At 40.9% G+C, this 26,636-nt stretch overlaps 2 protein-coding genes across 8 annotated transcripts in view; one reads left to right on the forward strand and one right to left on the reverse strand.

The window, feature by feature from the left end:
- Window positions 1–26,636, forward strand: part of CBX5 (chromobox 5) — a 45,571-nt gene that overhangs the window by 3,562 nt on the left and 15,373 nt on the right. The window lies entirely within an intron of this gene.
- LOC127035675 (tigger transposable element-derived protein 1-like) lies at window positions 1,794–24,372 on the reverse strand. Of its 6 annotated transcripts, none has more exons than XM_050925877.1 (5): window positions 24,104–24,372; window positions 20,552–22,641; window positions 13,402–13,559; window positions 4,258–4,296; window positions 1,794–3,309 (listed from the first exon to the last, which is right to left on the reverse strand). In XM_050925877.1, the coding sequence occupies exon 2, from the start codon at window positions 22,384–22,386 to the stop codon at window positions 20,614–20,616; it is 1,773 nt and encodes a 590-aa protein (XP_050781834.1). In that variant the 5' UTR covers window positions 22,387–22,641; window positions 24,104–24,372; the 3' UTR covers window positions 1,794–3,309; window positions 4,258–4,296; window positions 13,402–13,559; window positions 20,552–20,613. The 6 variants fall into 6 exon arrangements, with proteins under 6 accessions (XP_050781834.1, XP_050781833.1, XP_050781832.1 ...); XM_050925876.1 differs by having other exon boundaries at window positions 4,222–4,296; XM_050925875.1 differs by lacking the exon at window positions 13,402–13,559.

Raw genomic sequence — 26,636 nt, forward strand, 5'->3', positions numbered from 1 at the left:
CTCACAACATTCTTGGTTTTGTAGATACCATGATTCCACAGTGCACTAAAGTGTCCCGGAACATGGTCTTGTGCACTGTTGTGGTATTTGAGTTTGCACATGTGAAAATTGATCCAGAATAAGATAGGATGTGAAGTTACAGTGGCCCATTATAACTATCTGTAAACCACTAATTCTTGTGTCCTGTGACTGTAGTGGTGTTAACTGCCCACTTCACTTTGAATGGTCTCTTGCAACATGTGTTAACTCCTTATCTGTTCCACCCTTGTATTTAGCTAAAACACTCAAAGTACCTTTCCCAGACCTGAAGAAGAGCTCTCTGTAAACTTGAAAGGTTGATTTGTCTTTTTCATCAGCAGAAGTTGATGCAATAAAAGAGACTACCTCACCCATCTTGTCTGTCCAATATCCTGAGACCGATATGGCTACAACAACACTGCAATTTACTGTGGGTTAACTATTCCTGATTAACTCCATGTCTAGATGCACTTATTCCAGAATAAGTGTACCTTGTTCTGAATTAGTTTAAACATGAAAAGGCATGCTTATTCTGGGATAAGTATCTAAATAGAGAGTTAATCCACTTTAAATTCACACACACTCTGCCTTATTCTGGATTAACTTTCATGTGTGGATACAAAGCTAGTAGCAACAGAAGGGGCAGATGGGATTTGGACCTTTGTTGTGTGCTATAGCACAGTGGTTTTAAACTTTTTTTCCTTTGTGGGCCCCTAAATTTCAAATGGAGGTGTGGACCCCTTTGGAAATCTTAGACATAGTCTGCAGACCCCAAGTTGAAAAACACTGTTCTGTTGTTATAACAACCTTTCGTGAACCCCTTAGACATAGTCTGCAGACCCCTGAGGGTCCATGGGCCACCAGCTGAAAACCGCTGCTGTAGCAGTTGCCATGCTGTGGCACTCAGATACATGTTACTGCTCTATATGTAGCAAGATAGAACCAAGCTTTAACCTTGTATCTAAAGAAAAAGTATCTGGATGTCTTTGACTGATTTTTACCACTCTTGTAACTGTATAATAAAGCAAAGGTAATCTAATTTCATACTGATTGTCTGAATTCTTATTAACTCTTTCTTTGCCCTTGCCTCCAAAATTGGTCTTTGTGGCAAAATTGTCCATGTATCTAATGAGGGATTCATAGATTCATAGACTCTAGGACTGGAAGGGACCTCGAGAGGTCATCGAGTCCAGTCCCCTGCCCTCATGGCAGGACCAAATACTGTCTAGACGGTCCCTGATATACATTTATCTAACCTCAGAGCCTTTTCCTCCCTCTGAAGGAAGGCAGGATTTCAGAACTTGATGAACCAGTTACCTGCTCTTGTTAGGCAAATCCTATGCTTGAGAGTTTCCTTTGAGGAGACTGTATTCTGACCACCTATTTCAGAACAAAGGGCAATGAGAATTTAATAGTGGGAGTGGTATTCCTTACTGAAATACTGGGTTTATTTCTTACCCCCACTGTCTAATTACCATGACGTTTGGAAACCAAGTTATATACCCACGCACATGTTACATTAGACCAGGTAACTAGAGCCTATGCTTCAGAACTTACCCCCGTGTAACTTTCATTTCTGTATGCCTAAGTACTTGTATGGCTCTCATCACCCTGGTATCTGAGAACTTCCTAATACAATAACAGCCAGATTTGCTTGTTGTAATAACTGTCCAATACTATTTTAAAACATATTACTAAATATGTTTGTATCTCCGTACCTTGTTAGTTGTATATCCTGAATCAGAGAGCACCCTTGTAATTTAAAACGCCTGAACTGCAGATTGGTAGTGGTAGTTTTATTTAACAGTCTACTTTGTATAAAGACAAGACTAAACATGTTACTGTTCCAAATGTTAAGCCACTTGCTTGTTTCCGTTTGATCTGTACCTAGTTTTCATTCTCTTAATATAGGTTTAACCATCTTCTATAATGCTTCCGTGTCAATCAGCTCTCAGCAAGATGGCTGCCACCAGCTTGAGTTTCAGAAATGGCAATTTTTACTTCAGATTTAAACACCGTTGATGATCAGTCAGAGCAGTAATTTTGGGGAAGGGGCTAGGATCTTTGAACTCAGAAAGGAGACATACTTCTCCAGTTGATCTCCTAATCCTAATAGCATTTGTTTTTTATATGTTGTAATTACTGTTCACGTAAAATGAGAGAGTATCTCCATGAAGCAGTCATACATTTTAGTTTCAACATGTTGGAAGTGGGGCTACTTTTGTGCCTCAGGGCTCTTTAGAATAAAGCAGCTACTTTAGAAATGTGTAGATACACAGCTGCCCCAATATAACGTGACCCTATATAACACGAATTCGGATATAACGCGGTAAAGCAGCGCTCCAGGGGGCGGGGCTGCACTCTCCGGTGAATCAAAGCAAGTTCGATATAACACAGTTTTACCTATACCATGGTAAGATTTTTTGGCTCCTGAGGACAGCGTTATATCAGGGTAGAGGTATAATTCTGATTTTTATATTTAGCATGCTGTTTATCCAAAGGGAACTATAATGGATGTTGCAACAACATGCACTCATCTATATAGAGCTGGTGTCGTTACCATATGCAGCAAGTATTTCTTTACCAGACACACACTTGGATGTTTTTCATTGCTTGTAACTAAGGGCAAAGTTAGAAGTCTTCATGAGTGGAGAAATTATGATAGAAATAAAGTTCTGGCCCTTATCTTGTACCAACTACTCTCAAAATCTGCATTACTGCAATGTTAAATTTTACATTAAGGGAGTTTTAGTACTGCAAATGCAACCAGGTTTGCCTGACAAATGTAACACCATTTCATTTGTAGTGCAGATGGGACCTTACCAGTGTCCCCTTCAAGGCAGGGACTCTTAATGTTCTGGTCCAACGTATTGATCCCCTGTTCTAACTGGGTCTCCTGGCATGGTTATACTTGGCTGGAACGATCCTTAATATGAAGCCCTTTCATTGTGTTACTAGAGCAAGTTGAGTGAGGAGCGAGCTTGAGAAGAAGGGAATTTTCTCTCAGCCAGGGCAATACTGTTGATTGTAGCTCCCCCATTAAAAACTTGTAGCTGGAAGAGCAACCACTGCTCCTTTGCTTCCCGCACAGGAGTCTTTTGAGCCATTGGATCTGTGGAAGTAGGAATACAATAGTCCTCTTGTGCTCTGGCCCCAGTGTATTTAGGCTCATTGCCTCAGAACGTAGAGCTTGCAGAGGCAATGTAGAATGGTTTCTCCAGCTGTGCATCAAATTATTGGGACTTTCTGTGTAAATGTCAACCCGGAGTAGATAGATGCTGTTTGCAAATGCTGAAAAGCATAGAAAAATAGAAGATTAGGGTTGGAAGAGACCTCAGGAGGTCATTTAGTCCAACCCCCTGCTCAAGGCAGGACCAACCCCAACTAAATCACCCAGCTAGGGCTTTGTCAAGCCGGGCCTTAAAAACCTCTAAAGATGGAGATTCCACCACCTCCCTAGGTAACCCATTCCAGTGCTTCACCACCCTCCTAGTGAAATAGTTTTTCCTAAGGGTATGGCTACACTTGACATTTCAAAGCGCTGCCGTGGCAGCGCTTTGAAGTGTGAGTGTGGTCGGAGCGCCAGCGCTGGGGCAGCATGTAAACCACATCCCTTACGGGTGTAGCTTGCAGCGCTGGAAGCTGTGCTCCCAGCGCTGCGGCACTGATTACACTGAGGCTTTACAGCGCTGTATCTTGCAGCGCTCGGGGTGTTTTTTCACACCCCTGAGCGCGAAAGTTGCAGCGCTGTAAAGCGCCAGTGTAGCCATGGCCTAATATCCAACCTAGACCTCCCCCACTGCAACTTGAGAACAATGCTCCTTGTTCTATCATCTGCCACCACTGAAAGCAGCCTAGCTCCATCCTCTTTGGAACCCCTCTTCAGGGAGTTGAAGGCTGCTATCAAATCTGCCCTCACTCTTCTCTTCTGCAGACTAAATAAGTCCAATTCCCTCAGCATAATTCCCAGTTCCTTAAGCATAATTAAAATGCTTCAGCCAAACAGAAGCAAGAAAGGTAGGACCTTGCTATTTTGTCCTTTCACTTAAAAATATGGCCTCATTCTTTGCCATCCCATTTACTTAAAAAAAGACATGAACCACACAGCCAGATCTTTTAAACTGGCAACCCTATTAAACCGATATCTAAAAACCAAACTAAGCAGGAGCAAGGTCACGTTTTTTTTTTAATGCTGCTCCTTACCCCACTCTCCACGTTTCAGAATACAGTACCACCAACCTGGCTCTCAATTTTGCCAAAACAGAGTCCTCAGGAGTCCTAAAACAATAGAAATGTTTTCGTGATTTTTAAACAATAATTATTCTACTGGAAACAAGTGATTGGGATACAAACATTGTGTAAGAGTGTTATTTCAATATAGCAGCACTCTAGAAGCTAAAAGGAAAATTGGCCAGCCCACACCCCTCCAAAACTGACTTCCTGGATTTTTATTGTTCAACCTGAAAGAACAAAAAGTAGAGTGAGTTTTTACAATCTTTCAGTTCTAACAAATCTAATATTTGATAAAATTATGATAAAGTGCATTCCATTTATAAGAATTGATGAAATAAGAATCAACCGCATATAGTGATCAAAACCAGTGGGACAAATAAGAACATAAAATACTCCACTTGTAAGAATAAACTGCTTATAAGAATCAAATCATCCAGGATTCGTATAAAAGGAGTGCACTGTATTTATATCTCCAAAACTTATACCTTTCAAATGAAACCTGACATGCTGAATTAGTTCACAGATGGGATGTTTTTGCTAACTTGACCAGTTCAAATAATTAATCATGGTTAACTATATTTTAAATTGTCCTATTAAGACTTTAGAGTTAAGACACCATTGAGATAAACTGGCAGATTTATCTCCGATGGCTGGCGGATAGCTAATGTAATGCTGAATTTTAAAAAAGTTTCGGGGTGATCCTGGAAATTACAGGCCAGTAAGCCCAAGTTCAGTACCAAGCAAATAGTTCTGCTCTTTACTAGTTTCATCCTATCAGACACATATATGCACACAATATGTTGGGGAAGAGACAACATGGCTTTTATAAAGTAAAATCATGCTTCACCAATCTATTAGAATTATTCAAAGGTGTCAGCAAACATGTGGACCAGGATGATTCAGTAGATATAGTATACTTGGACCTTCAGAAAGCCTTTGACATAGTTTTCTCACCAAAGGCTCTTAAGCCAAGTAAGCAGTTATGGGATAAGAGGGAAGGTCCTCTCATGGATCAGTAACTGATTAAAAAATAAGGAATAAAAGGTCAGTTTTCACAGTGGAGAGAGGTAAATAGCAGTGAAGCCCAGGACCTGAGTTGGGACAGGTGCGGTTCAACATATTCATAAATGATCTGGAAAAAGAGGTAAACAGTGAAATGGCAAAGTTTGTGGAGGATACAAAATTACCCAAGATAGTTAAATCCAAACCTGACTGTGAACAGTTACAAAGGGATCTCTCAGAACTGGGTGACTAGGCTAGAAAATGGTAGATGAAATTCAGTGTTAATAAATGCAAAGTGATTCACATTGGAAAATAATTCCAACTATACATACAGAATAATGGGATCTAAATTAGCTTTTACCCATTGAAGAAAGAGATCTTGAAGTCATTGTGGATTGTTCTCTGAAAACATCCGCTCAGTGTGCAGCGGCATCAAAACAGAATGTTAAGAACCATGAGAAAAGGGATAGATAACAGAGGAGGGCAACAAATTATTAGGAGCATGGAACAGCTTTCATGTGAGGAGAGATTAAAAAGACTGGGACAGTTCAGCTTAGAAAAGATCCAACTGAGGGCAAGTCTACATTACAGCGCTGCATTGGTGCAGCTGTGCTGTTGTAGCGTGTCTGGTGAAGATGTGCTATGCCAACGGGAGAGTGATCTCCCATTGTCATAGTTACTTCACCTTGGTGAGAAATGTAAGCTGTGTCGGCTGGAGAGCATTTTCTGTTGACATAGAGCCAATGTGAACCGGACAGCGCAAAAGTCACGTCACTCGTGGCGGGGGCAGGGATGGGGTTTTTCACTTCCCTGAGCAACATAAGTTAGATCGACTTAAGCAGTAGTGTAGATCTGCCCTAAGGGAGGTTATGCTAGAGGTCTATATAATCATGAAAGTGTTCACGCAGAGCACTGCCAACCTGTGGAATTTATCGGGGGTGTTGTGAAGACTAGGTGAAAAAAAGAATTAATTAAATTCATGGAGGATAAATCCATCAGTGACTATTAGGCAGGATGGTCAGGGACATAACTTTATGCTCTGGGTGTCTCAATCTCTGACTGCCAGAAGCTGGGACTGGACAACAGGGGGTGGACTGATAAATTGCGCTGTTCTGTTCATTCCTTCTGAAGCACCTGGCAGCGGCCACTGCCAGAAGACAGGATACTCGACTAGATGGATTACTGGTCTGACCCAATGTGGCGGAGAATTCACTCCACAGAGTTGTTGTATGCCTTATCAAAATCTTTGCATTGAGTTACATTTAGGAGTATTTTAGCAACCAGAAAGGTTAGTAAATGTAACTGCCACTTTAATTGAATTAATTATAGTTTAAATGCTGCAGTGTATATTGGGAAAGCAGCAAAGAATCCTGTGGCACCTTATAGACTAACAGACGTTTTGGAGCATGAGCTTTCGTGGGTGAATACCCACTTCGTCAGATGCATTTAGTGGAAATTTCCAGGGGCAGGCAAGCTAGAGATAATGAGGTAGTTCAATCAGGGAGGATGAGGCCCTGTTCTAGCAGTTGAGGTGTGAAAACCAAGGGAGGAGAAACTGGTTTTGTAATTGGCAAGCCATTCACAGTCTTTGTTTAATCCTGAGCTGATGGTGTCAAATTTGCAGATGAACTGAAGCTCAGCAGTTTCTCTTTGAAGTCTGGTCCTGAAGCTTTTTTGCTGCAGGATGGCCACCTTAAGGTCTGCTATAGTGTGGCCAGGGAGGTTGAAGTGTTCTCTTACAGGTTTTTGTATATTGCCATTCCTAATATCTGATTTGTGTCCATTTATCCTTTTCCGTAGCGACTGTCCAGTTTGGCCGATGTACATAGCAGAGGGGCATTGCTGGCATATGATAGCGTATATTACATTGGTGGAGGTGCAGGTGAATGAACCGGTGATGGTGTGGCTGATCTGGTTAGGTCCTGTGATGGTGTCGCTGGTGTACATATGTGGGCAGAGTCGGCATCGAGGTTTGTTGCATGGATTGGTTCCTGAGCTAGAGTTACTATGGTGCAGTGTGCAGTTGCTGGTGAGAATATGTTTCAGGTTGGCAGGTTGCCTGTGGGCAAGGACTGGCCTGCCACCTAAGGCCTGTGAAAGTGTGGGATCATTGTCCAGGATGGGTTGTAGATCCCTGATGATGCATTGGAGAGGTTTTAGCTGGGGACTGTATGTGATGGCCAGTGGAGTCCTGTTGGTTTCTTTCTTGGGTTTGTCTTGCAGTAGGAAGCTTCTGGATACACGTCTGGCTTTGTTGATCTGTTTCCTTATTTCCTCGTGCGGGTATTGTAGTTTTGAGAATGCTTGGTGGAGATTTTGTAGGTGTTGGTCTCTGTCTGAGGTTAGGGTTAGGGAAAGTTTCTGTCTGCATGGAGACCCTAGGCTGTGTTTATATTAACCTTTTTCCCTCTAATACTTGCCAGTGTTGGCAAGCTACTGTACATTTAGGGCAGTCTTTGCTCCAAAAGCTTTGCCAGCATAGCTATACTGACAAAGCCTTTAGGCCTAGTGGAGAAGCAGCTTACACTGACAAAAGGAGTTGTTTTTCTATTATTGTTGTTTATTATTTGTATTAGTGTAACACCTAGGAGCCACCTCCTTGAACACATTAGCAATACTGGTGAAAGACTCTTTTGCTGGTGTAAGCAGTGCCTACATAGAGGATTTTACTGGCATAGCTATGTTGATTAGTGATGTGATTTTTTTTCCCCCCCCAAACTCTCCTAGCTGACATAGCTATGCCAGCAAAACAGAGGCCTGGTCTACACTTAAAACTTAGGTCGATCTAGCTACATCACTTGGGGGTGAAAAATTCACACTCCTGAGAGACATAGTTAAGCTGACCTAAGCCCTGGTATAGACACTGCAAAATTGACTGAAGAATTCTTCCATTGACCGAGCTACCTCCAGTCTGCACTACAGTGGTACAACGGCATTACTGCAACTGTGCCGCTATAGTGCTTGTCGTGTAGGGATACCCTTAATAACATAGACCGGGCCTTAAGCACTGTTGTCTAACCCAACACAAAGTAAGTTTTAGATGACTTGGGATTGGTCTTGCCTAGGCTTTAAACGTGTGTTAGAAAGCACTCACTTGACATGCTCTACCATTCAATTGTAGACAATGCAGAGTTGACTTTTACAGTGCTAAACTGAAGCCTAGGGTCCCCTCAGCAACGGAGACTTTAACTCAAACAGGTTGACATGTATTAGAGGCATGCTACCTTGACCACGCTAGGCTCTTAACACACATTAGCTTAACATCTTCAAATCCTAGTACATGTGTACAGTGCCTGGCCCAGTGAGGCATTAATCCTTGACTGGGGTTTCAAGGTGCTAGCAATACCAATAATAAAGGTATGATCAAGGGATGGTAGAGGTTATTGGGGACTAAATTTTGACCCTGATGTAAGAAGGTGCAACTCTGTCAACATCAGTGGAGTTGCATCTGCTTATTCTGGAGCTAAATTTGGCTCCATAGCTGTATCTGTGGCAACTTTAAATGTTTTTGTTAGTGGAACACCTGTTTGCAGCTACTGTTGAGTCTCTTCAGAATTAACAGAACCTTACTACAACTTGCTGGAACCTGCTTGCTTTCAGCAGTATATACTACGTTTAAATGCAAAACATTTTTTACTAATGAGACATTTAAGGTTGGTTGCACAATTAAAAGGCCAGGAAATGTAAACATGAACTTTCCATCGGGAACGTTAACTTTTGTTGCATTGTGCATTCTATACATTTTATACAGGTGAGCAAAATATTAACCTACACGCTGAACCTGAAACAGGACTATAAAATACATTTGTGCAATGTTAATGTTGTTAACACTTTAACTCTTGCATTTCCTGACTTAATATTGTGACAGTTACAACCATAATGTTGTTGTAACACAGTTTTACACATTTGATTTCCATTAAAAAAAAATAAGAAGAAAGCAGAAAGGGAAGACGGGGAGAAGAACAGAATTAATCTGGAAAAGTTTGTTGAATCTTTGAATCCAGTAGGGCCCTGATTCTACAATCCCATACTCCCACAAATTGTCCCATAGGCCATGCCAATTAATGTGGTGTTTTTCTATGAAGTTAAATTCAGACATTTTTAAAGATATTAATCTGTATCTGCTGCACCATTGAGGGTATGTTGACATAACTTAGGTTGAAATAATTTTGTAATATCAACATATAGCCACCACAATAATTAAATCACTTTTGCATGTCCACACTATGCTCCTTGTGTTGGCAGTGTATCCCCTCACCAGGAGCGTTTACATTGATTTAACTGTCAGTTTTGGGCATTGTGGGATGGCTTCTAAAAGCCAGTAACAGTCGATGTAAGCAGCCAGTGTCTATACTGATACTGGATTGATCGAACAATGTTGACCTAAGCGCTACACCTCTTGTGGAGGTGGAATTAAGTCGGCATAGTGGGCAAGTTACATTGGCAGGAGCAATATTTTAGCTTAGACGCTTACAGAGTTAGGTTGCCGTAAGCTTCCTTGTGTCTACCTGACTCTGTAGTGTAGACCAGGGCTAAGGGGGATTTTCAATGGAGTTAAACTACTCAGTTGAGCTAATTTCATTGTGTATAAAGCCATAGACACTGGCTTTATGGTTAACATGACCAGCTAATACCTGTTTAAGCAGGGCTGCCTGCTCTTGTCCACAGTAAGGGCAGAATCGTATTTAAGATTGTGTTAACTTGTTTTCAAATACAGTGCATTTTCTGAGCGTAGCCAAGACCTATAAGCAAAGGTTTGCAGGATCAAGGCCCTATTGCACAGAAATGCGAGTTCATTTATCTCCTATGTTATCTCTAGATTAGGAAAACAGGTGCTTTTTAAAAATCAAATTAGAAAACTCCTAGGCTATGCCTTGGACCTTGTCTAGATTAGGAGGTGTTGGGTAATAACACATTTGCTCATCCCTGGTCTGAACGGCACTTTTCAGAGTATGGCCTGTAGGCCGGATTCGGCGCAGCCGTTTAATCCGACCCTTGAGCTCCTACTGGGGTCGGGGCCTGGGGCTTGCCCCACTCCGGTGCTCCAGCCAGGGAGCAGGGTTGGGGACCGCTCCACGCAGCTCTCGGAAGAAACGGCCTGGACCCACTCTGGCTCCTATGCGTAGGGGCAACTGGGGGACAGGCATGAGACAAGCAGTAGGACTTCCTCAAATTACATCTTGCTTCCTGTCCAAGAGCTGTGGTTGAAGTTGAACATATCCTTTAGAAAAACATCTAATCTTTGATTTTAAAATTTCTAGCACTGGAGAATCCACCATGACTTTTGGTAAGTTATTCTAGTTGTTAATTACTCTGTGTGTTAAAAGTGTGTGCCTTATCTCTAGTTAGAATGTGCTTAGCTTCAACATTCAGACATTGAATTTTGTTACACCTTTGTCTGCTAGATTGAGGAGCACTTTACTACAAATGGGTAATTACAGACTGTGATAAAGTCATGCTTTAACCTTCTTTTTGTTAAACTAAATAGATTGAGCTCATTGAGTCTCTCACTGTAACGCATTCTCCAATCCTTCAATCATTCTTGTGGCTCTTCTCTGAAACCTCTGCAATTTATCATCATCTTTCTTGACGTGTGGAAACCAGAACTGGACGCAGGATTCTAATAGCCAAATATAGAGGTAATAAAACCTCCCTACTCCAAGTCAGTCTTCTGTTGATACATCCAAGAATTGCATTAGCGTTTTTAAGCACAGAATTGTACTGAAAGCTTATGTTCAGCAGATTATCCACCATGACTCCCAGGTCATTTTCCTCTTTGCTGTTTTTCCCAGGTTAGAGTCCCCCATTCTGTAAAGATAGCCTGCGTTTCTAGACTTTAGTTCCTAAGCCTGTGTTGTGTGTACCTTACATTTGGCCTTATTGAAACACACACTGATTGATGTGCCCACCTTACCAAGTAATCCAGATAGCTCTGTTAGTGATCTGTCCTCTTGGTTATTTACAGCTCCCCTAATCTTTGTGTCATCTACAACTCTATCAGTAATGAGATGTTATCTCTTCAGGTCATTGATAAAAGATTAAATAACATATGGCCAAGGACTGATCCATTCAGGACCCTAGTACAATTAATCGTGTTATCTTCCTTTAATTCTTTGTTAATCGAGTCCTGTATCAGTCATAAGAATGGCCATACTGGCTCAGACAAGTGGTTCATCCAGGCCAGTATCCTGCCTTCCCACGGTAGTCAATACTAAATGCTTGCAGTGGTTCTCAAACTGTGGGTCATGACCCTGTTTTAATGAGGTCGCCAGGGTTGGTGTTAGACTTCCTGGAGCCCAGGGCCAAAGCCGCAGCCCCACCAGCCAGGGGCCAAAGCTGAAGCCTGAGGGCTTCAGCCCTGGCAGTGGGGATCAGGTTACAGGCCCCCTGTCTGGAGCTGAAGTCCTTGGGCTTTTGCCCCCCAACCCGGGGTGATGGGACTCAGGCTTTGGCCCCACCAGCTGGGGCGGCACGGCTCAGGTGGGCTCAGGCTTCGGTCCCCCTTCTGGGGTCATGTAGTAATTTTTGTTGTCAGAAAGGGGTTGCAGTGCAGTAAAGTTGGAGAACTGATATGAGGGAATGAACGTTGCAGAGCAATTATCAAATGATCCATTGCCTGTCGTCAAGTCCCAAAGTAAGCAATTTGTCAGCCTCCTCAACTAATGAATCTGTGTTACAGTGTAACAGTTTAAAAGAGGATGCAGGTGAAACCACAGTATTACTTGACCCCTATGGCGGTGATAGTTGGCATGGAGAACATCTGTCTAATGGAAATTCCCACTGAAAAACTTAATGGAAGACTCTGATTAGACTGCTTAAAGAACTTTTTATTTAATTAGTATGAACTTTCGCCTAGTTGATGGAAAAATAACAGTGTCAGAGGCTTAGGGGAAACCAGTTGCATCCCTGACTATCTTGCCTGATAGCCATTGATGGACCTATCCTCCAGGAACTTATCTAATTATTTTTTGAACCCTGTTATAGTGTTGGCCTTCACAAAATCCTCTGGCAACAAGTTCCAAAGGTTGTCTGTGCTTTGTGTGAAGAAGTACTTCCTTTTGTTTGTTTTAAATCTGCTGTCTATTTAATTTCATTGGGTGACCCCTGGTTCTTGTGTTATGTGAAAGAGAAAATAACATTTCCTTATGCACTTTCCCCACACCATTTGTAATTTTATAGACCTCTATCATGTCCCTCCTAAATTGTCTCTTTCTAAGTTGAACAGTCCCAGTCTTTTTAATCTCTCCTCATATGGAAGGTGTTCCATACCCTTAATCATTTTTGTTGCCCTTCTCTGTATCTTTTCCATTTATAATGTCTTTTTTGAGATGGGGTGACCAGAACAGCACTCAGTATTGAAGGCGTGGACGTGCCATGGATTTATATAGTGGCATTATTATATTTATTGTCTTATCTATCCCTCTCCTAATGGTTTCTAACATTCTGTTACCTTTTTTGACGGCCACGGCACACTGAGCTGATGTTTTCAGAGAACACTCCACCATTATTCCAAATTCTCATAGACTCATGGACTTTAAGGTCAGGAGGGACCATGAGAATCATCTAGTCTGACCTTCTGCACACTGCAGGCCACAGAACCTCATCCACCCACTTGTGTAACAGACCTCTAATAGCTAATTTAGAACCTATTCTTCTTTATGTATAGTTGGGATTATGTTTTCCAATGTGCATTACTTTGCATTTATCAACATTGAATTTCATCTGCCATTTTGTTGCCCAGTCACTCAGTTTTGTGACATCCTTTTGTAACTCTTCACAATCAGCTTTGGATTTAACTTTCTTGGGTAATTTTTTATCTTCTGCAACTTTGCCATTGCACTGTTTACCCCTTTTTCCATATCATTTATGAATATGTTGAACAGCACTGGTCCCAGTACAGATCCTTGGGGGACACTGCTGTTTACTTTTCTACATTCTGAAATCTGACCATTTATTCCTACCCTTTGTTTCCTATCTTTTAATCAGTTATGATCTATGAGAGCACTTTCCCTCTTATCCCATGACTGCTTACTTGGCTTAAGAGCCTTTGATAAGAGACCTTGTTGAAGGCTTTCTGAAATTCTGAAGTTGGTGTCACATTAGCTATCCTCCAGTCTTCTGGTACATAATGTTAAATAGTTTACATACCACAATTAGTAGTTCTGCAGTGTCATACTTGATTTTCATTAGAACTACTGGGTGAATGCCATCTGGTCCTAGTGACTTCTTCCTGTTTCATTTATCAGTTTGCCCCAGAGCCTCCTTTATTGACACCTCAATCTGGGACAATTCTTCAAATTGATAATCTAAAAATAATGGGTCAGTCATTTCATTATTTTGACCTGGATGGATATCAGACTGACAGGCCTATAATTACTATTGTGACGAGTTGTATCACAGAAAACCCTTTGGGAACTGCCACCTGATGCGCCAAGACTACTTCTGTCCCTGCTTTCCCTGCCAGCTTGGGACTCCAGCACCGTCTTGTTGAGCCAGACAGGCCAGTCTGCTCCGACACAGACCCAGGGTCTGAACCATGTGCCCCAAAGCTGCAGACTTAACTGAAAGCAACTTAAGAAGTATTCCTGTCTTTAACACTCAGATGCCCAACTCCCAGTGGGGTCCAAACCCCAAATAAATCTGTTTTACCCTATATAAAGTTCGCCCTCTACAACACTGATAGAGAGTTATGCACAGCTGTTTTTCCCCTCCCCCCAGGTATTAATACATACTCTGTGTTAATTAATAAGTAAAAAGTGATTTTATTAAATATAAAAAGTAGAATTTAAGTGGTTCCAAGTAATAACAGACAGGACAAAGTGAATTACCAAGCAAAATAAAATGTATGCAACTCTAAACCTAATAGAGTAAGGATATTGAATACAGATAACATCTCACCCTCAGAGATGTTTTCAATAAGCTTCTGTCACAGACTGAACACTTCCCTAGTCTGGGCACAATCCTTTGCTCTGGTACAGTCCTTGTTCCATCTCAGGTGGTAGCTAGGGGATTTCTCATGATTGCAACCTCTTTTGTTCTGTTCCATCCACTTTTATATATCTTTTGCAAAAGGCGGGAATCCTTTGTCCCTCTCTGGGTTCCCACCCCTCCTTCTCAATGGAAAAGTACCAGGTTAAAGATGGATTCCAGTTCAGGTGTCATGATCACTTGTCACTGTAAGACTTCATTATCCACTTGCCAATACCCACGTATACACAGGAAGACGTACGTGAAACAGAGCCATCTATAGTCAATTGTCCTGGTTTATGGGAGCCATCAAGATTCCAAACCACCATTAATGGCCCACACTTTGCATAATTACAGTAGTCCCTCAGAGTTATATTTCATATTTCTAGTTTCAGATACAAGAGTGATACATTTATGCAAATAGGATGACCACACTCAGTAGATTATAAGCTTTGTAATTATACTTTACAAGAGACCTTTTGCATGAAGCATATTTTAGTTACATTATGTTTACATTCATCAGCATAGTTTTATAAAATCATATAGAGTGCGATGTCACAACTATGTCGTCCTGTTTTACCCTTCTTAAATATTGGCACATTAGTTTCTTCCAGGCTGATGGAATTTTTCCAGTGCTCCAAGACATATTTAAAAAATCGACATTTAACAGTCCAGCAAGCTCCTCGGCCAGTTCTTTTAAAACTCTTAGATGTAAGTTATCCAGACATGCCGATATAAAAAATATTAATTTTAGTAGCTGCTGATTAACATCCTCCTTAGTTACTTTTGGAACTGAAAGTATTTCATCATTATGATATGTATATATCATCTGGCTTGTTCCTAAATACAGATCAGAATTATATTTATAGTACACTTCATTATTATTGACAACTTGATATTTATTTTGACTAGCAAACATGAATTAAAACTACAACTTGCCACATTTACAGTAGGGTTTCTTAATACATTTTAAAAAATACACCTCTTTTCTAGTGCAGGCATGGCTTACGATGCAGGCTAACAGGTCTGAATTAGCCTATCACGTTTTAGGTTAGAGGAGAGGCTAGGCTAAAACACAGCCAGCTAACATGGCTTCAAACATATTTAGACTGTATCTTAATGGAGCTTTTCAATTGTGTTACCTTAACTTGATTAAAAAACACACCTTTTTTACCTGTCAAGAACGGGACTTTAGGCTACTTTCTAGGTTATGACAGGACTAGCTAACATGATTGTGAAGATTTAAGCTGTGTCTGCACTGGATGCTAAATAGTGTTTGAAATCATGTTAGATAAGGCAGGTTACCTAAGTCCATTTTTAAAAGCACCCCCCTCCTCCGCTAGTGTAGTCCAGGCCTTAGTAAAATAATTTCCAGCAACTTTTGTTAAATCAAAAATATTTTTCAAGCCAAGTAGAGGCTCTCGTTCTCAGCAAGAACCACATCTTTGCCAAGTTTTAAATTGAACATGGTTTTGCTATAGTTTTTATGTATTATTTTAAGGTGGTATTACAATGGGAAAAGTGATTTTTGTCTCTACTAAAAAGAACAGAAGTACTTGTGGCACCTTAGAAACTAACACATTTATTTGAGCATAAGCTCAAATGTAACCCACGAAAGCTTATGCTCAAATAAATTTTTGTTAGTCTCTAAGGTGCCACAAGTACTCCTGTTCTTTTTGCGGATACATTCTAACATGGCTGCTACTCTGAAATTTGTCTCTACCATATCTCATACTGCTGAAGGGACTCTGGCCACTTTTCAGCAAATTTCCTTTGGGCAGAGACCAAGCACAGAAAACTTCAGTGAATATTTTTATGAAGTTGTAAGTAGGGGAAAACAGAGTTTATAGTGGAAAATGTTTTGCAGCATTGATAATTATAGTGTCTGCTAGTCTGAGTTAGAATAACTGCAGTCTTTGCTCTGGCTTCCCTTGAAAAACATTTCCATCATTCTGTGCTGGTACAGCTCCATATGAGGAAGCAATAGCGAGAACGCCATTGTAGAAAAGATGCTGTCGACTGTTGCATTTTAACCAACATGTTGTCTAGTCTTGTTCATTGTAGTAGCTAAAATGCAGGTGGCTGCTTTGCACTAGTTCTCCTACTGTTGCTTCTGCCATGGGGAGTTGTCATGGAGTCCCTGGGTGGTGCTCTGGAACTGCTCCCCACAAAGCCAGTCAGGACTTTGGGGAGCCTCCACTCCCTCGGAGTAGACTGTCTTCAGGGCAAGAAGCTCACTCAGCTTCACCTCCTGGGTCTCTCCTAGGAGCATTCAGCATATGCCCCTCCGTGCGCTTCCCACAGCGAGTCTGCCCAGGCGGGGTCCTGGGGAAGCCGCAGGGTTCTGCACCCCCACTTCGCAGTCAGACGTGACTCTTAGCCAGCCAGTAAAACAGAGGTTTATTTAGATGACAGGAACACAGTCCAAAACAGGGCTTGCAGGTACAGACAACAGGACCCCCTTTAGTTAGGTCCATCTGGGGCCCCAGGGAGGCCACAGTCCCGTCGGGAGGCCCGAGCCTGGTTGGGCTCCCCCTCCATTTCCCTGCCAGCTTCCAAAACTGCCAAACCCCCTCCAGCCCCTCCTCTCTGGGCTTTGTCTCTTTCCCAGGTCAGGAGGTCACCTGATCTCTTTGTTCTCCCACACCTTTAGCATCCCCTTGCAGGGGGGAAGGGCCTGGCCATTAGTTGCCAGGCGACACAGGGTCGGCCATAACTGAGGCACCTGCACAGTATTCAGAGAGAACATTAAAAACAGTCCCACTTTGTCACAGTAGCTGACCTGATGTTTGAGAAATGACAGGAAGATATTTTGGTGGAAGAAGGCCTAGTATAAACAGTGGCCCTGGGGCCTGAGCTACATACAGTTATTGTACCAGTTTTAACAATTTTGGCTAGGAGTGTGATTTTTTTTCCTTCTGAAATAGATCAGTACGGATCCTACTGTAGACCCATTATGCTTGTTTAAATGTGCCGCATGCTGCCAAAGGAGAATATTCATACTGGTATAACTGCATCTACTTTGGGGAGCTGTAACACTTCAACTGGAGTGGTATAATTCATGTGTGTAGACAAGGCCTGGTATTCGTAGTCATAAGCAGTAAAATGGCACTATAAAAAATGTTAATTCACCTTATTTATCTCAATTTAGTGGAAATGGCAAGGTCTGGTTGTTCCCATTTGGAAGTTAATGCTTATGGAAGAGTCACACATCTTGATTCACTAAAATGGGGCTGTAACTCATTTAATGTGCACGTCACTGTGAACTTGTAAAACTCTGACATGCATATTTAACGCAAAATGTTAAGGTTTTAGATGCAGGTGGGGCTTGGTGGTTGCTGTCATAGTGATGCTGTGTTCTTGCACTACTCTTGCCATGGGAAGAAGGTTCTATCTGTGGGTTAGTGTTCAAGGCCCCACCTACACTGGGAAAAAGCATTTTTTAACGTGTTAGCTAACATGTTAAATACACCTCTTTTCCTGGGGCAGACAAGGATTTAGGGCTGGACTGTGTTAGGTGTTTGAACCTCATTAGGATTCAGCGCCTTGCAAGATGAGATCTACCGTGTTTTAATGTTTTACCTAGCTCTGTTACTTTGTTCAGCATATTTTACCTGTGTTGCTGAGAACACCTTAGAACATTAGCATTGAAAGAATTTTCAAAAGCGATGTCTTTGTGGCAAAAAAAGATGTTTTTATATCAAGACAGCTGAAATCCTAGTGGGGATAAGGAACTGTAGTTTTTATCTTGATATTAAAAGTACACCTTTTTGCAGTGAAGACTTAGGATCTTCCATTGATGCAGATTTTCCTTTTCATTTAGTTAGTTTGGACAATTAAAATAGATGAATTGGTTTTATTTTCTGGTTCTCCTGCCCTAGCCCAATGCTGTTGGTTCTTGGGTTGCACACATTGTGAGAGAATGTTTATGTGTTAAATATTTCTATTAATGGATTTTGTAAAATGTTTTTTATCCAGAACCTATATTTGGACTCAAAATACCCCTGCAAGAGGGAAATAACCATATATGTTTGCTGATTCAGGGTTGGTGATTAACTGCGGAATACAATATAGGAAGAACAAAATGTATTACCTTTCTCTAAATCAGTGGTTCTCAACCAGGGGTACATGTACCGTTGGGGGTATGCAGAGGTCTTCCAGGGAGTACATCTACTCATCTAGATATTTGCCTAGTTTTACAATAGGCTATATAAAAAGCACTAGCGAAGTCTGTACAAACTAAAATTTCATAGGTAATGATTTGTTTAGATTGCTCTGTATACTATACACTGAAATGTAAGTACAATATTTATATTCCGATTGATTTATTTTATAATTATAAGATAAAAATGAGCAAGTAAGCAGTTTTTCAATAATAGTCTGCTGTGACACCTGGTGTATTTTTATGTCCGATTTTGTAAGTTTTTAAGTGAGGTGAAACTTGAGGATACACAAGACAAATCAGACTCTTGAAAGGGGTACAGTAATCTGGAAAGACTGAGAGCTACTGCTCTAAATGAACTATCTCTTATAGCCTTGTAGAAATGGGAACTTCCAATTTCTGTAAAAGTAGCCTTCTGTTGTATGAAACTGGCTTCTTTTAGTGTCATTTAAATAAAATATATCTGTACACTGAGCACACTTTTATGATATTGTGACACAATAACTCACAATTAAATGTTAACAGAGATACTTCAGAGGGCCTGCAAGGTTCAATAACTCTGTGGTTTGTTTCGCCTATAATCGACCATTATATTTTTACAAGCTCTTATATTGCTACAGAGAGAAATTGCTTTGGATTGTAATGGATGGTTAAGAAACTGCCAAGGATACCTTGTTGTATCGGGCAGAAACAGTTCAATACTATTTTTGTTTTATCTATCTAAGTTCTAGGCCAGGGGTTCTCAAACTGAGGGTCTGGACCCCTCAGGGGATCGTGAGGTTATTACATGATGAATCGCCAGCTGTCAGCCTCCATCCCAAACCCCGCTTTGTCTCCAGCATTTATAATAGTGTTAAATATATAAACAAGTGTTTTTAATGTATAAGAGGGGTCGCACTCAGAGGCTTGCTGTGTGAAAGGGGTCACCAGTACAAAAGGCTGAGAACCCCTGTTCTAGGCAATATAGCTTAAGTATAATTTGTATTACAAATACACTGAAGTGATAGCAGGACACAATATTATACTGTGCATTAAAGGGGCATAAACATTTGGAAGCGTCTCCTTAGAGAAGATTAAACTTTAGTCATAGTTGTATGAGCGCTCTCTAGTCCTTGTTGTGAATCCCACTCTAATAAACATCCATACTTTGATAGATGAACCTGCTGCTCAGTTTGCAGAGCTCTGAATTTGTGAATTATCCCTGTATCCTATCACTGCACGCAAGCTCCTTTGTCATAATAATCATAATAATAAAAATAAGAAGAAATTCTTGAGAGGCTTGATCCAGCTCCCATTAAAGTTAGTGTAATAATATGTTTCATTAACTTCATAGGGAATTGGATTCATTTCTAAATTAACATCTAGCGATTTCATGTGACTCTTTTTTTTTTTAGATGAAGACTCCGTATTGGAGTGATGGAAAACTTGGGAATTAAAAATTATTGACATTTGTGTAAGGGCATGTTTGGATAAATGTTAGCTTCCATGCTACAGATCCAGAAATTCAGAATTAACATTCTGAGAGAAATTAAGTAAAATGTTAAGAAACTTTAGGATTAGTCTCATTCTGCAGAGGCTAGCAACGGGTCTGAAAGCATCGTGAATCTAGACCAGGAGTCTCCAACGTGGTGCCCATGGGTGCTGGGGCATCTAAGTGCGCCCGCGTACTGGCCAACAGACAAGCATCCACTGAAATGCCGTTGACAAGCAGTGTCATGCAGAGGCGTCGCTGCCAAAATGCTGCCAGACGAAAAAGGTTGAGGACCACTGATCTAGACAAAAGTATAGGGTTGTTGGATTTTGATTATTCTTCTGGCTTGTAGATCTGATGAAGACATGTTAACTTTCTCAGAAGGATGTTAAATATGGTCTACTAAAGTTAGACATTTTTAAATCAGCATGTCCGGATAACTTGTATCCAAGAGTTTTAAAAGAGCTTCCTGTAGAGCTCAGTGGACTGTTAATTTTGATTTTCAATAAGTCTTGGAACATGGGGGAATTTCCAGAAGATTGCAAGAAAGCTAATGTTATGCCAGTACAGATGAGCCCCGACTTACGCAATCATTCCATTCCGGAAAGCCTTGTGTAACCTGAATTTTATGTAAGTCTGAAACTTAATGTTGTGCAAACATAAAAAACAAACAATTACAACAAAAATATTGCATTTACCTTAATCCTGTTGTTATCCTGGCACGCTGAAGGCTGCATTTTGGTGGTGGATGACAGTGGGCTTAATCTGTAGATGAGGAAGGAGAGGAGGAGACAGACATTACATCATCGGGGTCATCAGAGGGGGCTTTGGAGGTGGAAGGCTGTGGAGGTGTGGACGTTGCAGGCCTTTCAATTTTCCTTACAAACTTATCAAGAGATGACTCAATGGTGGCCTTTTTCTTCTCTTCATATATCAGTCTGTAACAGGCCAGCGTTTCGTCAATGCCTCTGTTCACTTTCAAGAATCGTGAGGAATTGGGGTCCATCTTCTCAAACCTTGCCAGTGCAGAGTCAATCTCATGAAATGCAAGTGCCATCTCCTTGGTGTTGAAGTGTCGTGGCTCTTCTACTTCAGCTTCATCCTCAGCTTCAGTCTGTTCTTTTACTTTTGCTGCTTCTAATTCTATAAGATCCTCATTTGATAATTCAGCTCCATGGGATTCGATAAGCTCATCCACATCACCAACATCAATTTCCAGCTCAAGCTGCTCGGCAAGCTTCACAATTTCATCTGCCACCTCCTCATATGTTTCATCTTTTTCAAAAACTTTAAAGCTGTGTACAAACTGTGGGCACGCTTTCTTCCATACGGCATTCAAACAAACTTGGGTAACCTCTGCCCAGGCCTTAGCAATATTTATGATGGCTTGGTAAATGTTATATGATTTCCAAAAATCACGTAAAGTCTTGCCAGACTCTCTGTCAGTTGCTTTTACTGCCTGTGCAAATGTTCTTCGTAGATAATAGGCTTTAAAATTAGCAATGACCCCCTGATCCATGGGCTGTAGGATCGAAGTTGTTTTAGGAGGTAGAAATATGACTTTTACATTAGGGTGAAAGTCGTCTAAATGTGCAGGATGTCCAGGAGCATTATCGACGATAAGCATAATCTTGAATGGAATGTCGTTTTCTCTGCAGAATTTTTCTACTTCAGGGATAAACAAATTTATAAACCAATCTTCGAAAAGTGCCATTGTGATCCAAGCCTTTCGATTTGAACGAAAATAAACTGGAAGGGTAGCTTTGCTAATGCCTTTAAACGCATGGGGATTTTCTGAATGATAAACAAGCAACGGTTTCAATTTGCAATCTCCAGCTGCATTACCCCCAAGCAAAAGTGTTAGCCTGTCTTTCGCAGCCTTAAACCCTGGCATTGTCTTTTCCTCTTTTGAAATGTATGTTCTCTCTGGCATTTTTTTCCAAAACAATCCAGTTTCGTCGACATTAAAGATTTGCTGTGCTGTATAACCACATTCTTCTATAAGTTTTCGTAACACTTTGGGATACTTTTCAGCTGCTTTTGTATCAGTACTAGCAGCCTCATCACTCACTTTTATATTGTGAAAATTTGCACGTTGTTTAAATCTATTAAACCACCCAGGACTAGCCATAAACTTTGCGTTAGGATCACTGTATTTTCCCTTTACACCTTCGAAAATACTTTTAGCCTTTGCTTGAATAATCATTAGGCTAAGCGGCACACATTTTTGAATCTGATCTTCCATCCACATTGTTAATAACGTTTCCATTTCATAGATAGCACCAGAACGCTGCTTCGTTATGACTGTTGATTTTAAAGGAGCAGAGCCTTTCACATGCTCTTTTATGCGTGCACTATCATTCAAAATACTTTTCACTGTTGAGGTAGCCAGATCGAGTTCACGAGCAATTGATGACAGGCTTTGTCCGCCTTCATACTTTTTCACTATTTTCATTTTCTGCTCTAAATCAATCTTCTTTCGCTTACGAACTGGTCCTGCACTCTTGCTATCACTTAGTCGCTTTCCAGACATGATTTGAATGAAATAATAGGGTGAAATAACAGAAATACAGTATAACTGAAAAGACACGAGACTGAGAGGCTGTGAGAGCGCAAAGCCTTTCCTTGTAGGAGATGCTACTGCTGTATTCCTCCGCACTACAGTACTTTGTGTTTCCGCACGCTATGCAATATTTTCCACAACTTGCAAATTTTATTTATGCCTTATGGATCTTTTTGCGTAAGGTCGAATTTGCGTAAGTTGGGTCTGGCATAACCCAGGGAGCATCTGTAATTAAAAAGGATAAACAGGATGACTCAGGTAATTATAGGCCTGTCCCTCTGACATCGATCCTGAGCAAGATAATGGAGTGACTAATACACCACTTAATTAATAAAGAATTAAGGGGCACTAATATAAATAATGCCAATCAACATGGATTAATGGAAAGTAAATCTTGTCAAACTAACTTGATAGCTTTTTTAGCTAAGTTTATGAGTTTGATTGGTAGGAGTAACAGTATTGCTGTAATATACTTAGACTTCTGTAAGGCATGTGGCTTGGACATTTTTATTTAAAAAACAAATAACCCATGGAAAATATAAAATGAACATGGCGCACGTTAAATGGGTCTAAAGCTGGCTAACTGATAGGTCTCAAAATGTAACAATAAAGGGCTAATTGTCATTGAACAGGAGGGTGTGATGCTCCCCAAGGCTGTGAGGTACTGCATTATCAGCTGCTCGTAGTGTGCAGAAGCATGCTGTCTCTGCCAGCTGGGAGTCAGCTCCCCAACCCCACTGGCCATGGGCAACCCAAGCACTCCCCAGGCAGGCCCTGCTGTCTCGCTCTAGGTTAGCTATGAGCATGCTCCAACTTTCAAGCCTTTTACGCATCCCCCTGGAATGACCAGCCCTTAGACTGCTAGACATTCACAGAATTCACAGACCTGCTGCTCTGAAAGGAGCAGCATGCACCAGTTTACAAATTTCAGCTCAGGATCATCGCTCCGTTTAACACACAGCATTTAGATATGTCTATAATGAAAACCAGTAAAAGTGTATTTAACGAAGAGTAGAAATTGAAATGATCGCAAGTAGAAATATTGGAAACAAATGGTTACGTAAAATAAAAGCACAACTCACATTCTAGAACCTAACTTACTTAACTAGTTACCATTGTTACCCTGAGAATGGATTTAGGGTACCTCCAGAATAGTTAACCTATTACCCACACCTGGATTTACCAAGGGTTCCCTCAAGAGAGGTGAATTTAAATATCTCCTAAAAGGTTTTCCCCTTAAAACCACATACCTGTGCTCCTCAATCTGTTTTCCTCAGGTAAGTCTCCAGGTTGGCTAAGGAATTTCCCAGAGGACATGGATACAGCCTTCTGATAAATAAACTATTAACCTAAAACAGTATTTTGACCAAAACAAGGCACCTTTTTATTGGTGCAAATAACAATCCCTAATACAATAATAATATAAAACACAACTCCCTGCAAGTTAGAGAGCACCCCAAACCGTAATAACATACAGTTTGAGACTATTCTAAGTGTCTGCGTCCTGCTTCAAGTGGCCAGTCTTCTGCAGGATACTGACAGCAGCTCTTAAATGTTCCTTAAATCTTACAAATATACATTCCTTTTACACCTTACACACATTCATACACCTTTTATTAATCAAAGCAACCCGTATGTACACTAACATTATACTGTACTATGCTATGATTATAACTGACAGGCTTACTCTGTCTGTCTGCTGACTTTGCTGTCTTCTCCTCAGGTCTCTCTTTCCTTCCTCTGTGCCCCATTCGGTGTCTCTGCATTCCAGTGGCAGGGCAGGACTCCCTCTGGTCCTGCCCTGCTAATGCTGCTGCTTTACTGGCAGCTCCCAACCCTCCGGCTGCTCACTGACACACTGACTTTTTTATACTGTCATGTCAGAACTTTCTAGACACTTCTGCTAATATCTTCCTGTCAGATCATTCTTGCACATGACAACTGCCCACATTCCAAACTGCCAGGTCTGTTTTTAGTCTGCAACCGTTGATTACCTCAGTGTTAGGCTCTACTGACCTTTCCCCTTCTTTGGTTTTCCTGCCAGTTCTACACAAAGCTCCCTGGGTTACGCAAATCCACACTTATGGAAATAGTTCCATAAGCTTTTTTGTTTTTTTTACTTAATTATCGGGTATACGTGGCTAACTTACGCAAAATTCGACTTACGCAAGGCGTTCCAGAGTGAAATACTTGTGTAATTCGGGGAGCATCTGTATTTTTATTGCTATGTGACCTGCAGCTTCTAATGGTGGAGTGACTCTTGCTTATTTAAAATGGAAGCCAGGGATACAAAATGGAGTCTGGGGAATTTCTCTGATATATCAGTCCCTTCCTTAATAGTTTGACTATATTTATATATCTAGCCATCACCTACTAGTGAGTTCAGTGGGTATTTGGCTTTGTCCAAAGTTGGCTCAAGTCTCTGTTTTTGAGACTGAGCCTATGTTTCTTTTCATTGGCACAGTACCTTACTTCCCCAATTCTGCCTCACTAGAAGAATGTAATCATTTCAGCTCTCTCCAACCGTTCAAGCTTTCCTTTAATTCAGTGTATTAAGATAAGCATCTCAGTCACCACCAGTATCTGAAGCATTAAGATCACTATAATAGATGCAAAATTGCTTGCATTCCTGTTTGTTTTATTTTAATTTCATTTCATTTGTAAAGTGACATACAATGATCATAACTGTGTGTATTGGCTTTGACTCTTGCAACAAGTTCTTGCAAATATAATATTACACACATACGATTGTTTAAGTAAAACTAGGGTAAAACTGTTACATGACATATTTATGAGTTACATTTAGATAAACAAATGGTTGGCTGTAAATTGCTCATGTTAAATTTTAATATATGCTTTACAAGTTAATTTTAAATTTCTTTTAATAAACCCATTACAATTTCCAGCCTTTTTTGAACTACACCTCTACCCCGTTATAACGTCACCCAATATAACACGGATTTGAATATAACGTGGTAAAGCAGGGCTCCGGAGGGGCGGGGCTGTGCGCTCCAGCAAATCAAATCAAGTTCAATATAACGCGGTTTCACCTATAGCGCAGTAAGATTTTTTGGCTCCCGACGACAGCGTTATATCGAAGTAGAGGTGTATTGTAATTTAACAGACATTTTCTTGGTCCAACAACACACTACTATAATAAATAATGTACAAACAATTTGTACAAAATGGAGTCTGGGGAATTCCTCTGGACTCTGTCATGTCTTGTAGTATTGTTCAATGGTGTTTTTCAGCCAGGTGGGCCCTAAACCTTTTTTCATGAAACAAGTCACACTCTCAACTTGTCTCCCTAGAGAAGGATCCTGTGTGTCTCCTTGCATTCTCCTGTTGTACCAAACTAGTTATTTAATGTTTGACATCAACAGGACACCTTCCTCCTGTGTGTTCCCTCCTGTAGATTTTGATCTCTTGTCAACTTTGCTGTCTTGATTAGCTGGTGGCTTATATGTAAATAAACTTACAGTTACCAGCCAGGGAGATAAATGTCTACCGCCCCTTGCCTGAACAATTCCTGTTTATCATCTTCTAGTGGCTTGTCTTACCTTATGTATCTTAAGAACACAGTTTTCAATGTAGATACATAACTTTTTAAATAATATCCTTACATACATCTCAAAGTGATTATGATGACCAGCAGGCTATGGGCTCTCAGTAGAGACCTTACATGCCCTCCTTTGGCTAACTATTATGTAGATAAGAGACCCTGGGGATCCCTAAAAACCCCCATGGACTCCGTATACTCTCTGCCAGTTGGCACCAAGGGGTTCCTGGTCAGAATGTGTTTCTATCTGGGTCCCACAGGAATTGGTTCTTGGCCCTACCCTATGTAACATTTCTGTTAATGACCTGGAAGAAAACATAAAATAGTCACTGATAAAAGTTTGCAGATGACACAAAAATAGGGGGAAGGTAAACAATGAAGAGGACAGATCACTGATACAGAGCAATCTGGGTTGCTGGGTAAGCTGGGTGCAAGCAAACGATGTGCATTTTAATATGGCTAAATGTAAATCTTTGAACAAAGAACATAGACCATACTTACGCAATGGGGGAGTGTATACTGGGAAGCAGTGACACTGAAAAAGACTTAAGAACATAAGAACGGCCATACTGGGTCAGACCAAAGGTCCATCAAGTCCAGTATCCTGTCCTCTGACAGTGGCCAATGGCACGTGCCCCAAAGGGAATGAACAGACAGGTTA

This window comes from Gopherus flavomarginatus, chromosome 16 (genome assembly GCF_025201925.1).
Source record: "Gopherus flavomarginatus isolate rGopFla2 chromosome 16, rGopFla2.mat.asm, whole genome shotgun sequence".
NCBI classification, from domain to species: Eukaryota; Metazoa; Chordata; order Testudines; family Testudinidae; genus Gopherus; species Gopherus flavomarginatus.

What these genes read in the sequence shown, in the direction of transcription:
- LOC127035675 (XM_050925878.1), bottom strand. Translation starts at nt 22,386, where the DNA reads ATGTCTGGAAAGCGACTAAGTGATAGCAAGAGTGCAGGACCAGTTCGT.